Raw genomic sequence first — 16,500 nt, 5'->3', positions numbered from 1 at the left:
CCCAATGCAAAACCTGTAACAGGGCCCCCAACTATAATGCTTTATTCATAGTACTGGGCTCCCTATATGGAGAAGAGAGGCCTTATGGGCCCCCTAAGGCTCCTGGGCCCGGGAGCAACCGCATCCCCTGCATCCCCTATAGTTACACCCATGCCACCTATAACTGATTTTGTGATAGAATCCCAGATTAATCAACTATCGTGTTCTAGGGAACCCCTGACCATATGTACTGCCAACCGTATCCCAATTTACTGTACATAAACATATAATGCAGATATAGAGGAATGTATCTGGATTTTGAGTCGTCTAAAAGGACCATAATAAATAAACAGTTCACTTTTAAGGTTGTAAACTAGAATTTTAGATATTAGTATTAATACCCTCATCTTGTGCGTTTTCTCTTGTGCTGATATCATATAGTCTTCTACATGCTACAATGTGCTTTTGGAGTATTTCCAAGGTTTACAACAAGATGAAAATCTGCTGTGGGTGGACAAAAATATAGAAACAACTTAAAAATGCACAGGATTTTAATTATTTGCACTGAGCTGCCCTTTTGACCCCGACTTGGCTGACAGCTTTCTTGCCAAATTTGTGTTTACTTCACCTCTTGCCCTGCTCTGCATAGTTTCGGGTAGCAGCAGTGGCTCAACCCCTGACCAATGGAACCTTGTTGCCCGGGCAGGTGTTCACTTCTATAGGCAGCATCTGAGTCATATTAACTCCACTTACTGTAAAATCGGTCTCTACATGTCTTATTGAAATATGATTTCTAATCCAATGTAACATTTTGTATGGTGTTTCCATATTTTTATTTCCATATTTTTTTCCATAGGCTATCAGAATGCTTTTACACGAGAATGAGCTATACCTTGAAATATTTCCATTATTTTGCTAACCTGTGTATTAGTTCTAATGTAGTCATTACATGATAGAGCTATTGTAATAGAATTCTACTAATTGGTTTACCGTAGATAAAATCTGACTGGACTTGCAGTTATAAATGTTGATCCCTTTTACAAAATTCCACTTTTCTGTATTTTGAAATTGGCTACAAAATGTGAAGTAGGCCACTTGTATGAAGAGGTAACTTACTAACTAGAACCTGTAAACCCGGATGGTATTTCTGACATGCAAAACACCACGAACTTACAATCTAACAGAGAAGAAAGGTTTGTTTCCCAGCAGATAAAACCGTGTAGTGTCTATGAGCACTCCAGATAGATTTCAAAAGGTTTTAAAGTGTAAATATGATAAGAAATTTAGCAAAATTTCAACAAATCTGTATAAAAAACAGAAACATTTACCGTTTTTCGAGACAACATGCTGTAATTATTTTTTGTTTCCATAAAAAGTCTTTAACGATACAACTGCTATCTGATCCAAGCCTCCAACAATACATGCAAGAAAATAATATGTTTGGAAGTTAAAAATCACTAAAACGTGCTATATATTGTTATTGTCATGATCATTATTGTCATTCTGAGATCTTGTAAAAGTGTGCAGAAAAGTTCAAGGTCCTAGTGTTCTGGAAGACTCGAATTCAGACGCACATTTTGGTTTGATCCCTTTGCCGTTGTAATAGTCCACAACTTGGTTTGGAACTTCAGCCAAAACACTTTTTGCAAGAGCAGCTGGAGACGCCTATGGGGAAATAAATGAAATGAAAGATTATTTAGTCTGTCATATCTTCCCTGACTTCATTACTAGAGATGAGTGAAACTCCTTGGCCACGCCCCTTTTTCGCCCGAGCGCCGCGATTTTCAAGTACTTCCGTACTCGGACGAAATGATTCGGGGGGCGCCGTGGGTGAGTGGGGGGGAGAGGGAGAGAGAGAGGGTTCCACCCTGTTCCCCGCTGCAACCCCCCACTCACCCACGGCGCCCCTCGAATCTTTTCGTCCGAGTACGGAAGTACTCGAAAATCGCGGCGCTCGATCGAGTAATTACTCGAAACAAGTATATTCACTCATCTCTATTCATTACCCATCTACTGAAATTATATATGGAGGGTAGAGGAACCAGAAACTCTTATAGATACATGTTAGAATACAGATGAGCAGGGAAATTTGCTCTTTTTCCGAATTGCAACCTGTAATACCAAAGTCACTATGACACAAGTTATTTTTCACGAGCTGTTACATTGTAGAAATGGCGACTTTCTGAGTTTTGTAAAGGTAATACCAGTTAATAGATACACTTTGTATTGTGATCTTAAGGCCTCGTTCACACTGGCGACATGGCATCGCCATGAGAAAATCGCAGCGATATCGCTGGTCCGTGCGATATCGCTGGGTCTTCTTGCGGCAATACCACGATTTTGTAATGCTACAAAGTCACGCGACTTTGTAGCATCACATGCAAGCATTTTCGGGGAGGCTTGAAATATAAGCCCTACCCCGAAAATAAGCTGTAGCTGAAAGAGGAAAAAAAAAATACACATATATCACCTTAGACGCACTGTCAGCCCGGCCACAGCTTCTCCCCGGGCCCCAACACTAATCTCCGTCTTCTGTTCTGGATTAAAAAATCCCCGCCTCCTAGAAATGCTGGCTGTGATTGGCTGACGCTTAGCCAATTACAGCCAGCACTTGATGAATGGCTGTGATCGCTCAAATCCCAGAAGGCAGGGATTTTTCAATCCCTGGCCAGAACAGAAGAAGGAGATCAGTGCCAGGACCCGGGGAGAAGCTGCGGCCGGGTTGACAGCACATCTAAGGTCATGTATGTATATTTTTTTATTTTGTCCCTGCAATTAGGGCTCAGTACAGGCTTTGACAGTAGGATTTCCTACTGTCAAAGTTACATCGCACCGCACGAAAACCGCGGTTTCGTGCGATGCAACACAGAAGAAGGCTCTATAGGGAAACATGGGCTACAAAACCTCACGAGTCGCGGGAATATCGCGGGACCCACAAAGTTTTTGTGTCGGAATATCGCATGCTGCAAAATATCGCATGTGTGAAGGAACCCATAGAAAAGCATGGCCTTCACATACATGCAATTTGTAGCATTGTAGCAATGCTACAAAATCAGGCGACTTTGTCGCCCCTTTTAAAGGAGGTCTAAGGAGGACCTATCATCTAACCCTACCTATCATTTTTATTTTACAACTCTCTTTCTTCAAACACTACTTGCATCCTCCCAGCACCCACTGCAATATTTAAAATCACTATATACTGCAATAATTAACCCCTTAAGAACTATTAAAATATCACAAAACTTATCCCGCACAGTGAACACTGTAAAAAGATAAAAAGTACAGAATGCCAGGATTGCGGGATTTTTTTTTGTTACATCTGCTCCCAAAAAGATTGAATAAAAAGTGATCAAAAGGATGTATGTAACCCAAAATGGTAATAACAAAAAACTACAGCTTGCCCTGCAAAAAAATGAGCCCTCATGCAGCACAGTGGACAAAAAAATTAAAAAGGTTTAATAAAACATCGAAGAACTATATAAATTTGGTATAACCTTGATTATACTGACCTACAGAAAAAAAGTTATGTCATTTTTACTGCCCCGTAAAAAGTAAACCCTCCAATGAATGGCACAATTGCATTTTTAAGTTTACCCCACTTGAAATTTTTTTTGTTAAGTTTCTCAATACATTATATGGTAAATTAAATGTTACCATTAAAATATAAATCTCTTCCAGCGAAAAAGAAAACCTTGTACATCTATGTCGATAAAATAGCAGAACACCCTAGGTCCCGCTCTCCACACCTTGGCAAGCAGCTGATTTTGCTGGGAAAAGCTGCACCCAACCAGACATTTTTTTGCAGTAGCTGCTGCAGGCTAAATGTAATTTTACAGAAAGGCCATTCAGATAAATGGCCATCCTGTAATACAAGAATGGCTTAAATTCCACCTGAATGGGAGTCCCTTTTACAAAGTAGTTCTGTCTTCCCATTCATAGAGGGAGGTCCTAGTGGGAGACCCCACTCTTTGATGTTCATATGCCCTAATTGGGCATATGAATGGGGGTTGTCATCTTGGCATAACATCTTTAAGGGGTATCTCAGAATAAATTGCATCCTTGGAGTAATGTTACTGCACACCAGCCTTAAAGGGCCACTCCGGTGAATTGTTTTTTCATTCATTATGTAACTAGCCCCACACTATATATAAATCAGCTATCATTACCTTGGTTAGTTATTCCTTTCTATCTGAAATTTCCTGGAGTCCTTCTTGGGTGGGTAATGAGATTTCATTGTGACCACATCAGATTTACTTGGGTTCATGTGTCTCTCAAAATGTCATTTGTTTGAGATAGCATAACTCCTGCGTGGTGGGCCCTACCACACAAGCTCTTTAGAGTGGGACACAGAAACTCCTATCACAATTATTGTTGATGATTAGAGGTTCCTGTCACACAGTTATAATAAAGGAGATGACTGTATACCTATGGTCTGCAGTTCATTTAGGTAAATATACAGAGTAGTGATATTTATAGTGTCCTCCAAGGAGGCAGAGATGGTACAGTCTCTAGCTGCTCATGTTATGTTGTGCTGATGCATCGTAGAATTGATAGTAGAAGATAGTGAAAGAGAAAGCAGGGAGAAATCTCAGCATCAAGATGGTGCATAATAAGTATTAGACAGGAGGCTGCACTGCATGGAAGTGGCTGCAATATACATAGGAGACATTCAAAGTGGGACAGGCAATTAGGTTAGGGATGCAGGGCTAGAAAAATGTGTTTTCACCTTTCAAGATGCTCAATGGAAGGATTATTAAATCCATACTACAGTGAAGAAATATCCACCGCATATTTGTTATTTCTTAAAGGCTGAAGACCTACCACATGCCTTAAAATAACACATGGTGATACGTCTATCAACTCCTGTTGTGTCATGTGACACCTCTTGGTCCCTCTGCTCCAGTCTCCGTTTACAGCTGCAGTCCCACCCACTTTACGGGATGTCACAGTGGCTGCAGCCAATAACTGAGCTCAGCAATCGATCACTGAGCTCTGTCATTGGCTGCAGCCTTTGTGATGTCCTGTAAACCGGAAGGGACTGCAGCTGTAAACAGAGACCATAGCGGGGACTGATAACATCACGGGACACAGCGGGAGCAGGGAGAGGTGAGTATATTACCCTATATTATTTTAATGCATAGGGAAGGGGTTTCCAGAGTTCTTACAACTTGGACAACTCCTTTAATGCAAATATTCTCACATTTTATTAAGCCTATACAGTCAATCCAACAGTACTGTGGTTCATCTCAGTATTTCAATAAATCTAGATACTTAGCGGAAACTATGAAAAATCCAGACTTATTAAATTATGACATTTTGGTCCAACCTGGAACTTCCACAAATCCTTTCCCATATAGAGTATTTGGCCTTGCTTTACCATATACTATGGTAAGAAACTGCTTGTACAACCCAGCTAAATCACCTCACCGACCTACTGATGCTATATATTCATTGAAGGAAGAGTCACCAGAAATAATCAACACTAATGCAAACACTGGGTTCTATTGAAACAGGTAAAGTAAAGTCACCTGTTGCAAGCACCGAGTCATGACCAACTCCTAGGGTGACGTCACATCATGACATTTTCTTGGCAGACTGTTTTTGCAGGGTGGTTTGCCATTGTCTTCGCCAGTCGTCTTTTACCCCCCAGCAAGCTGGGTACTCACCAACCTCGGAAGGATGGAAGGCTGAGTCAACCTTGAGCCGGCTACCTGAACCAAGCAGGGATTGAATTTACAACCTTCAGGTTGTGAGCAAGAGCTTAGGACTGCATTTCTGCTGCCTTAACACTCTACGCCACACAAAGCAAAGCTACTATTTAATGTGTTTAGCAGTAGCTGCTATAGCCAAATAGTCTTCACTACCCTTGACTTGTTCCATGGAAGGGTCTGGTGAAAGTAGCTCCAAGCTATTCCTGCATCTAACATGGAAATTATACACATTTGAAAATAATTAGACTTTTTTTTTCTAAGCAATTTGATATTCAGTATTGAGCAGAGGCCTGATAGGAAATAAATAATTACTATCTTTTTGTCAATGTTTATATTGTATGAAAATAATTTTGCGTAAATGATAATTCCGTTTCGGTGCGTGAGGGATAATATCGGATAGATGAATAAATACATTTTTTGTCCATATTAATGGTTCTAATCTACTCGGCTCTTCTATTGATAAAGCAGAATTGCAGATGATATTGAATATTAAATGCAAACATCTTGCTTGTGAATAGAACGAGGTTATCCATGACTAAACAGTAATCACCGCGGATGGGGAAAGATAAACAGAAAGTTAATTTGCAGATTTGGAGCCCATTTTAATTAGAGTACTTGAAGGAGAACCGGATGCAGCAGCCGTCTCCATTCCCATGTTCTATAGAACCAGTACAGTAGTGTCACTTTCATATTAATATAAGACTAATTGAATCCGATATGCCTTGTTTTATTGAAGAATGACCAATTTAATCATGTTATGTGGCCTTGGATTGGAACAAGCCAATTCTGCTAGGGAAGCAGTGCTCTGTATCAGGATTTCAATCAATCTAGATACTTAGCGTAAACGAGGACGTCACGACATCCAGTGCGTTTAGTGGTGTTGTGCGCAATATGTGATGACTGATTGTAATCTATCATGGGCAGTTGCAGGCAGTTTTGACTGGAGATTTCATGACTTCACATCATGAACCTTTGTAATAAAAACCATGGGATGTTCTAGTACATGCTGTGGATTTGTTGCGGAATTTCCACCTCGGATCCACAGCAAACAGTACGGTTGGGGCAGATTCACATATTTGCGCACGCAATATGCAGAGAATAGAACCCGTTGATTTCAATGGGTTTGCTCACATTTCTATTTTTTGGTCGTCCATGTCACATGTGAAAAAAAGAATAGGTTTTAAGTAAAAACAGTTATGCGCTCGTGGAAAGAGCAAAATGGGGGTAAGTCAAATGTAAATGCTGTCCCTCCCGCAAGAAACGGAAAGCATAAATAAAAGTATAAAATGGCACTTACTCCGAAGGAGGGGGGTGTATAAAACAAGAAGCCCCCTCCTCTGTGTGCCGACTCCTCAAGGTTCTCTCTGTCGTCAATGGAAGTCGCAGGAACCAAGTTGATTAATCCAGTTTTAATATAATAAAAATAGGTTTACAGAAAGGCAACGCGTTTCGGTGCAATATGCACCCGTTTCTTGCGGGAGGGACAGCATTTACATTTGACTTACCCCCATTTTGCTCTTTCCACGAGCGCATAACTGTTTTTACTTAAAACCTATTCTTTGTTTCTTCCTTGGGGGCCCACTCTCCTGGTGAGAGTCCCCCCTTTTTTATTGTTATTGCAGCTCTCCTCCTACAAGGAGGATTAGAGAGAAGCACATTGGGGAACCCGCTTTATATCCATTTGGCGCTGTCTGAACCATTGTTTGCATCTACATGTGAAAAAAAGGTCTTCTTTGGTGTGCAAAGTCTATGGCAGATGCACAAATGCGCACAGAATATGCAAGGAGATACACATTATGCTGCGCAATTATGCAGGAAAAGAGAGCACATCTGGAGCTCAGTAGGCTAAATAGGCATTTAAATGGGGACCTGGTTGAGTTCCATGCGCAAAAAGCCATGTTTCGCGGGCACAAAGTGTGTGGTGGGTGCGTTTGTGCATGGCCCTGTTTCCACTGAAGTATATAGAGAACACAGTGAGCAGGAATTGGTAGGCTCCCATTCACCCTATATGTGCATGGCGTAAGGTCCATTAGAGAATTAACCTGTGGGCCAATCCAAGCCTTTATTCTCCTAGTGACAAAAGGGTAAAGTACATTATTTGAAGATCACTCATAGTGAGGCAGTGTAATTTATTAATGAGCAGAGTTTGTTATTTAGCATGTATGTTATTGCATATGTAGTAATGTGTTTTTCATATGACTGAGACAACCTACGTGGGTTATTTGTAATGGTGGAGTACAAAAGACTTAAATAACAAATCCAGCTATTTAACTTGTGAGTGATGCTCATTAGTGATAAGCGAGCATACTCGCTAAGGGCAATTGCTCGATCGAGCATTGCCCTTAGCGAGTACCTGCCCGCTCGGGAGCAAAGATTCGGCTGCCGGCGGCGGGCGGGGAGCGGCTGGGGAGAGCGGGGAGGAACGGAGGGGAGATCTTTCTCTCCCTCTCTCCACCCCGCTCCCCTCTGATGACTGCCGCAACTCACCTGTCAACTCAACTGTCACCTTCCCGAGCGGGGAGGTACTCGCTAAGGACAATGCTCGATCGAGCAATTGTCCTTAGCGAGTATGCTCACTCATCTCTAATGCTCATACTTCAGATCCGGAGATTTAGGTCCCTGGACTTTTTCATTAAAGAAATTCGGTCATCAGCTTCATGCTGTCAGAACCCCGGGCATCATTAACCTGAGACAGGGACGCCTGTTGCCCCTGTGGGTGTTTTATTCTGAAACGCGTGGTGTTTCAGAATGAATACACTTTGAAGTTTGAGTTACGGGCCGGCTGCATGAAGTCCAACAGCTCTCTCCTTATGCACAAAAGGGTAAGACCTGTCACTCTGCATGCAGTGGGCGGGCAGAGGTCGGCACAGACCGCCCCGTGAAGCTCTAAGTCAAACTTCAAAGTGTATTTATTCTAAAACTCTACCATGTTAAAGGATAAAACACCGATTGAGGCAACAGGCATCCCTGTTCCGGGTTCATGATGTCCACGGTTTGGACACTATGAACCTGATGAGAGAATCCTCTTAATACTTTGCACCTCTGTTGCATTTTTCTTTTATACTTCCAGCTTTAGAAGATTGCTGCAAAGCCATTATGTGTAGACACAGCCGTAGCACAATAGTACATTTTGGGGGCATGAGCTGCCCATGTAATTCCAAGGACAACTCATCGACCCATTATAGCCTATGTGGCTATACACATTGGGACAGGATGACAGGAGTAGTGGGGGAAGGGAGGTAGATTTCTCCCAGAGTCCTGTCATTCTGTGGAATAGTAGGGAGTAGACTCCTCTGCCAGGTATTTAATGTGAAGCTCCAGTGGGGAGTTGTTAAAAAGGCGAGGAGATGTGCAGCTCTGAGCTCTACCTTGAAGACACAGACAGCCAAAGCTGTAGAGCTCCTAACGAGTTGGAAAAACCCTGTGTGAGTATGGTAGTCCTATCTGGCCTTGTTTGTATATGTGTTAGGCTGGAAGGGGATAGCCCACCAGTTGGTAGTGAGAGGACAACCAATGTAAAAGTTAGAGCCGGACAGGCAGATTTATTCAGTATTAGTATCCGACGTGTCTGATAGGCTAATGGTCTCTAAGAATTATACCACGTCCTATTTCTGGATGAGAAACAGGACACGTCAATATACTGTGTCCATGTATCTAGGACAGTACACGGACTCATATCCTTGTGCTGTACGATAAAAGTTGACCAAACTCTCTAAGGCCAGATCACAGTCTCAGCTAGTGGGCACTTAGCCTTAGGTTACATTCAGACTGGCAAGTGCGATATCGGACGGATTCAGATGAGTGTGGGCGCGACTTTGCTTGGCGGCACAGAGCGTAGTTGCGCCTGAAAAAGGGGAATCTCTTCGCCTTTGCTGGCTTTTCAAAGTCCACTCCAGAGTGCAGGAGTTTGAAAATAACCATAGGAAGATCGGTGCCGCCGGATCCTTCACGCACATAGGGCAGGCCCTATCTCTTCTCGCCTGTACAATTAACGGGTGAGAATCCCAATAGAGGAAAACAAAACCACTGAAGTCCATTGATTGGTTATCAGAGCCACATAACGAGACAAAACCACGTCCGTCTAAAACTACCCTGAGCGCTTACTCAGACGAACGTATGTGTAAATACATTTGCCGGTACGGAAAGCATTTTCACATAAACGAAGTTAGGAAATGGCAAAAAACAGGCTGATACATCTGCTAGCAAATAGAACGTTTTTGTTCTGCGTTCCGTTCCCACGCTTGCGTGTTACACCCTTTCGGTGGATCAGAATGTCAATTAAATCCCTAAATAGGACCAGCTGTCTTCTTTTCTCTCCGTAGTAGGCAAGGTAACTCCCTCCCTTTCTGCATAACACGGACAAAGATAGATGAAAAGTTTGCGCGGAAAAAACTTGTTTCGTCTGAATGAATCAATTGAAATCAAAGGCATCGCTTTATTGTGTTACACGGGCAAGATTTTCACGTGCGGAAATACCTCCACAAATACGTCTGTCTGCATCTGCCCTTATAGGGCTATTCTGGGCTAAGCATGTAATGACATACTGCTTGGATGTACTGGCACTTGGTGATCAGTTGGGGTCTGACTGCTCGACAATGAAGGTTCTGGGAGCTTGATGGGCTTCTTACTGTTCCAAATTGTGCAAAAACCAGCATGTGAATACAGGTGAGTCACAGTACCGGCGGAGCGAGCTACATATTCTTTATTATAGCAATCAGCGGGGGGGGGGGGGGGGAGGGGGCAGTGGTGAGGCGCTATTGATGAGAAGTAACGGCAGGACTGGTAGTATACAGTCATTTTACCACCAATGGAAAACCATTTGCTATTGAATAAAGGTTAAAAATCAGACCTACCTATACTTTATATAAAAGTCTGATGGAAAGTTTGAGATCCCATTGCAGAAAAATACAGCAATTTTAACTTAATTACCTTGACAAAACCACAGAGCAGGCACTCGTACAATACAGTGTGACAACCATTTGTTACAAGCAAAGCCATCATCATGCTGGCTGAAAATACCGCCGGGAGATATTATCCGCACACAAAGAGGCAGCCGTTGGATCACGGACAACATACAACATCGATTCTGCACTGTTTGTCTCTGAAACTCCGCAGATTTACAGAGGGCTTCACAATGTAATATGCTTAGAATAAAAGATGATGAGTGGAAAGACTGCGGGACCCAATAAATGACCACTTAATTTATATCACTTACGGAACCCCTCCGACACATTTACAGAGCAGCTAATAGGCGGGTATATACTATAGCATGAGCTGGATCCACAACGCTGGCTTTAAAAAGCTATTTGTTTCTGGATATAAATGTAATCCTGTATACACAGCTGTTCACATGGCGGGGGGGAAGTGAGAGATGTATCTCACTAACCTCACTATAATAGAGATTTATTCTTCATGGCGCATTATCGTTACAGAATCTGGATATATACACTCATTGACACAAAAAATTGAGCATTTAGAAGGAGCTCTTGGGATCAAATGAGACATTCTCTGTGTGATTGTAACGTTAATATAAGTAAGTGATTACATATCAGAGCAAAAGGATGATTTATTGTGAAAAATTGACCCCTTGAAGGGAGGCTCTAGTACCCTTTTATACCGCCTCTAGCTTGGATACAAGATGTGATACGGGGGGGGGGCATGGAGGCTCTAGTATCCTGTTGGACCACCTCTAGCTTGGATATAAGATGTTTTACGGATGGGCATGGAGGCTTTAGTACCCTGTTTTACCACCTCTAGTTCGGATACAAGATGTGATACGGGTGGGCATGGAGGCTCTAGTACTATATTGTACCACCTCTGGCTTGGATTCAAGATGTGATACAGATGGGAATAGAGGCTCTAGTACCCTGTTGGACCACCTCTAGCTTGGATATAAGATGTGATACAGGCAGGCATGAAGGCTCTAGTACCCTGTTGTACCGCCTCTAGCTTGGATACAAGATGTGATATGGGCAGGCATGAAGGCTCTAGTACCCTGTTGTACCGCCTCTAGCTTGGATACAAGATGTGATACGGGTGGGCATGGAGGCTCTAGTACCCTGTTGTACCGCCTCTAGCTTGGATACAAGATGTGATACGGGGGGGCATGGAGGCTCTAGTATCCTGTTGGACCACCTCTAGCTTGGATATAAGATGTGATACAGGCGGGCATGGAGGCTCTAGTAGCCTGTTGAGCCCCCTCTAGCTTGGATGCCTGGTGTGATACAGGCAGGTATGAAGCCTCTAGTACACTGTTGTACCACCTCTAGCTTGGATACAAGATGTGCTACAGGTGGGCATGCAGGCATACAGGTTCCGTATGGTATCCTGCAACATATTGGTCCACATTTGCTGTAACTGAGCCTCTATATTGAGCAAACTTGTAGACTGTCGAAGTTGGAATCCCAAATGCCCCCATACATATTTTATTGGCGATTAATCTAGTGACTGGGCAGCCACGGAAGTGTGACAATGTAGCTGAGCGTTATCCTTCTGGAATTGCCTATTGGAAGCCGCCATGAGAGGAACACATGTGGCTGCAGGATGTCCTGAACATATCGCTGAGCAGTCATTGTCCCTTGTACCACTACTAGGGGTAACCGACTATCGTATGTGATGGCCTCCCAGACCATCACACCAGTAGGGGGCAGTGTGCAGCTCCACAGCAAAGGCAGGGTTGAGGGGTCTCACCCTAGGCGCTCTGTCTTTCTGGAGTGGAAGGATATTACGGGATATAAATCTTAGGTTAATTGTTAATCCGGGTATACAGGCAGGTAGGAACCATTAGGGGTTGATCCAGGGATTAGTCTGATTGCCATTAGGGAGTCGGGAAGGAATTTTCCCCCAAAAGGGCTAATTGGCTTCTGCTCTTGGGGTTTTTTGCCTTCCTCTGGATCAACAACACAGGAGGATAACAGGCTGGACTAGATGGACATTGTCTTCATTCGGCCTTACATACTATGTTACTATGTTACCCCAAGGTCTCCAGACACGAAAACGGCCATCATTAGTCACCAAACTAAACTTGGATTTGTTGCTGAAGACAAACTTGTTCCACTCCATAGCAGTCCAGTCTTGTAGTTCACAACACCACCACGAATGGCAGCGATGGTGGGTGGGTGTCAAAGATAGTAAATGTAATGGGCACCGTGATAGCAAATTTTTTTCAGCCAAGCACCTAGAAATGGTTTTGACAGACAGAGTGGCCTTTAATGATGGCACCACCTGTCTCTGGATGGTAGACAATGGAACAGTTGGAGCTGCACATGCTTGTCGGACGATCAGACGATCCTCTCTACTGGTGGTCTGTCGAGGGCGTCCTGAGACCGGTCACCTTGTGTATATGCCCTCACACATCCACTGGTCCCAACAACTAACAGTCTGGTTCGAACAATTCATTAATACGATCATCTAACTTCTTACATTCCAATACTGCTCTTCCTCTCAAACTCCGTTATTTGGGCAAAATCTCTTTAATAGCATTGTAGAGGCATCAAGTGGTCAACAAGCTCTACACAAGTGAAAAAAAGGGTCCTCTACACACAAGGAGCCTCTGAGAGCCTTTTTGACAAGACTGTTCATCTAATCACGCCATAACTCTAATCATTTGTATATCTGCCTGAGATGGAACTGCAGGACGAGTTTTGCAGCAAAAAAAACCCAACTTCTTCTTGGGGCTTGATTTGTTTTTTTTTACAAGAGTGTATGTACAGTAGATGGTCATTTTACAGTAGATGGTCATTTAGCATGGCCACTCATAGCGACCTCTCTGGACCCTTAGTCTGTAGAGAAAAAATACATTTTATATTCTCTACCGCTAGACAATTTCCTGTTTCATTGCAGGGTCTGCATGATTTTTTATATTCCATTCCAATTACTGTCATTGAGTAAGGGTCCTTCTATACGGGATAACTGTCAGGCACTTAAGCACCAGACAGTCATCCAACGATTATGGCTCCTCACTTTCACACAGAAGTGAGGATCCCTCACTGAATGGAGCGCACTGGAGATATCTTCAGGCCACTTGCCTCCATTCAGCGTAAACAGGCAGATGAATGACTGCAGAGATGAATGTTTAAACGGCTGATAGTAGTTTAATTTGTATGCCTGCATAAACTGAATGGTGAAGGACAAGCGAATTAATTAGCGTTAGTTGTTCAGTCGTTGACAGTGTTTGTATTGAACGATTGTTCAGTTTAGCATGCTCCAGCAATAAACTAAACGATAATTGTTCATTGTAAAAGGGTCCGAGGAATTTAACCCTTTGCAATCCAATTTTGGATTCAGGGTTTCCTAGTGGGTTTTCTCTTTCTGCCATTATACACTGGCACCATCTGCTGGCTAGTGCCAGTACTGCGGTATGGGACATGCTGGAGAGGCCCCTGACAACAGAGCAGCCAGTAATATACAGTAAGAATACCCTGCCGGACGTCTTCCGACATCAGAGCTGTACGGCCTTCAATCAGAATGTCTTCAGACGTCAGACAGTGGATTGGAAAGGGTTAAATACAAAAAACAATATAATTGTAGAAACAAAGACAACATCCGCACACTGTAAAATACCAAATCAAGTGCAATATAATGATTGCCAAAACACGAAACACTACAGCTCATTGAGGAAGATGTTAGTAGAGTAAGGCCAACTTCTGAAATGCTAAAATAGGGGAGGATCCTAGTAGAATTGTCATTGAAGCAGATCTCATAGAAAAATGTAGAAGAGAGAAGGAAACCACTAGAAGAAGGAAAACATGAAGAAGGAACAGTAAAGTGTCCCATAAATTAGAGCTACGGTACTGAAATTATGGCATAAAAGTAATGTATATCCAACTGTTGACATGGGAGGGACGTAAAAGACGCATCAGGATTTTTTGTGTGACTTGAGAGAAGCAGTACACAACACAAATGGTGAATTTTGTGGGCATAATATAATATTTCTATTGAACGTTCTATTTCAAACCCTATAAATATGTATACGACTCGGATGGCATTAGCAGCATGACAAACTAACATCTTTTGTCTCTTGGCAGCTGACGGTGGCTGAACATTGATGGTGGTATAGGCTGGCTTACCAGTTAATATGTTTTATCCCTGATTAGCAGTGAATAAAAGTAAAAGCTGTGGCGGTTTAGAGCAGTGGAATGGTTAACACCGGTGTTCCTGGTGTTTTGAGGTATTGAACGGATTAATGCCAAAAATCCTGGTGGCCTAGTGAAGTCAAAAAGAGTTTTCTCACAAAACCGCCACTGCAGTCGAACTCCTCTTTACCACTGTAATGCAAGTGAGAAGGCATGGGTGACTTGGGACCGCAGTCTAGTCAACGGTGGGACCTCTAGGGACTGTACACATTACACAGAATAGGTGATAAATTTAGTGATAAAACTTTTTTAATGCCAGTATTGCTACAAGTTTAGGGTAGTAAAGTAGGCAGTGAACGGATTACTGTCATCATAGATCATTGTCTAGAGCAATAAGGGTAGTTTAGCATTGTAAAAATCATAATACCAATAATCTAGTGCCGCACTCACTTCCAGGCTCCAGTGTTGTTTCTACAGTCTGTGTATAAGGACCCACACTACTGTACAATATTGCTATCGGAAAGTGAGTGGAGAATAGCACTCCTGTCCTCAGGTAAAGCCATAGATGAACTTTAGAGAGTACAGACTGAGATGCGCATCAAACTGTAAGTGAGGCTGGCCTCTGAGAGGACTGTAGGTGTGCATACCGCAAGGGAGAGCTAATAAATACCAGTGGGCCTGCTGCATCATCCATTGCAGTTTGGGGAAACTAAACTGTAGAGGCAGTTTTCATTACTCGAGCTCATAAAGTTCGTCAGTGTATAGGTGAGCATACAAAGGTCATTATTTTAGAAGTAAAAAAGAGTTTGCACGGAAAAAATAGAAAGACGAACCTAGAGTATGATCTGCTAGCTGAAATAGGTGTTATGTGTTATGCTGTTTAATCTGTACTCCTGCTAGACTATACTGATATCGGTAGAGTATTGTTGACTTTGCTCATAAGGTGAAAATCTAGTTGCATACTCGTTAATATTCAGTTGTTTGCCTTTATCACTTCGTTTTCAATAAACACCTTACTGTCTTTACACCATCTGCTGCATTGTACTTTGGTACTTGTACCCCCATCCCTTGGTCTGTGAAATGTGGCAGGAAGCTGAACACAATGGATTGATCACTCCACTTACTGTCCATAAGCAACAGTTCAGGAAGGAGACAGAGATAGCAGTGTGATTCTGATCTACGGCCCCATAGTTATCACTATAATTAGGCGGAATGCTTTGTGAACGCCCTACTCAATCACTAGTGGTCTTGGATTTGGGTGACAATTTGGATGGATTTGTGAGTAAAGCCTGATTTAGACACAACAATTATTGCTTAAAAAATCTTTTGAGCGACAATCGTTGTGTGCCTTTAAGCGCAAGGCGATCGCTCAAACGTTAAGCAATCACTTTGCGCTCCGAGCGGGGAATGCAGAAGACAAGAGTGGCCGCTTGTCTTCTGCATCCAGCTGTTCTCTGCTCTGAGTGTCCGGCTGTTATACAACTGAGCGCTCCGAGCCGAGGATGCAGAAGACAAGCGGGGCCGCTTGTTTTCTGCATCCAACTGTTCTCTGCTCGGAGCGCCTGACTGTTATACAGCTGAGCGCTCTGTTCTTCAGGGAGCGGGATACAGCTGAAACAATAGTATCAGCTGTATCCCGCTGTGAATCCCTGATAAGGCTGATAGTTGTCATTCAGCACGCTGAAAGACAACGATGAGCGACTGCTTAATGAAAACTGCACGATGTCAGTGCAGTT

At 42.9% G+C, this 16,500-nt stretch overlaps 1 protein-coding gene across 1 annotated transcript in view; it reads right to left on the bottom strand.

Moving 5' to 3' along the window:
* Nucleotides 1–1,314: 1,314 nt before the first annotated feature.
* The window catches only part of CPNE4 (copine 4), a 298,691-nt gene continuing 283,505 nt past the window's right edge, over nucleotides 1,315–16,500 (bottom strand). Inside the window, exon 15 of the mRNA XM_066584935.1 lies at nucleotides 1,315–1,644. Coding sequence (XP_066441032.1) covers nucleotides 1,513–1,644 — 132 coding nt within the window. The 3' untranslated portion in view covers nucleotides 1,315–1,512. The remainder of the gene's footprint in view (nucleotides 1,645–16,500) is intronic.

Source organism: Eleutherodactylus coqui, chromosome 12, assembly GCF_035609145.1.
Source record: "Eleutherodactylus coqui strain aEleCoq1 chromosome 12, aEleCoq1.hap1, whole genome shotgun sequence".
NCBI classification, from domain to species: domain Eukaryota; kingdom Metazoa; phylum Chordata; class Amphibia; order Anura; family Eleutherodactylidae; genus Eleutherodactylus; species Eleutherodactylus coqui.
This window is presented reverse-complemented; position numbering and strand designations above follow the sequence as displayed.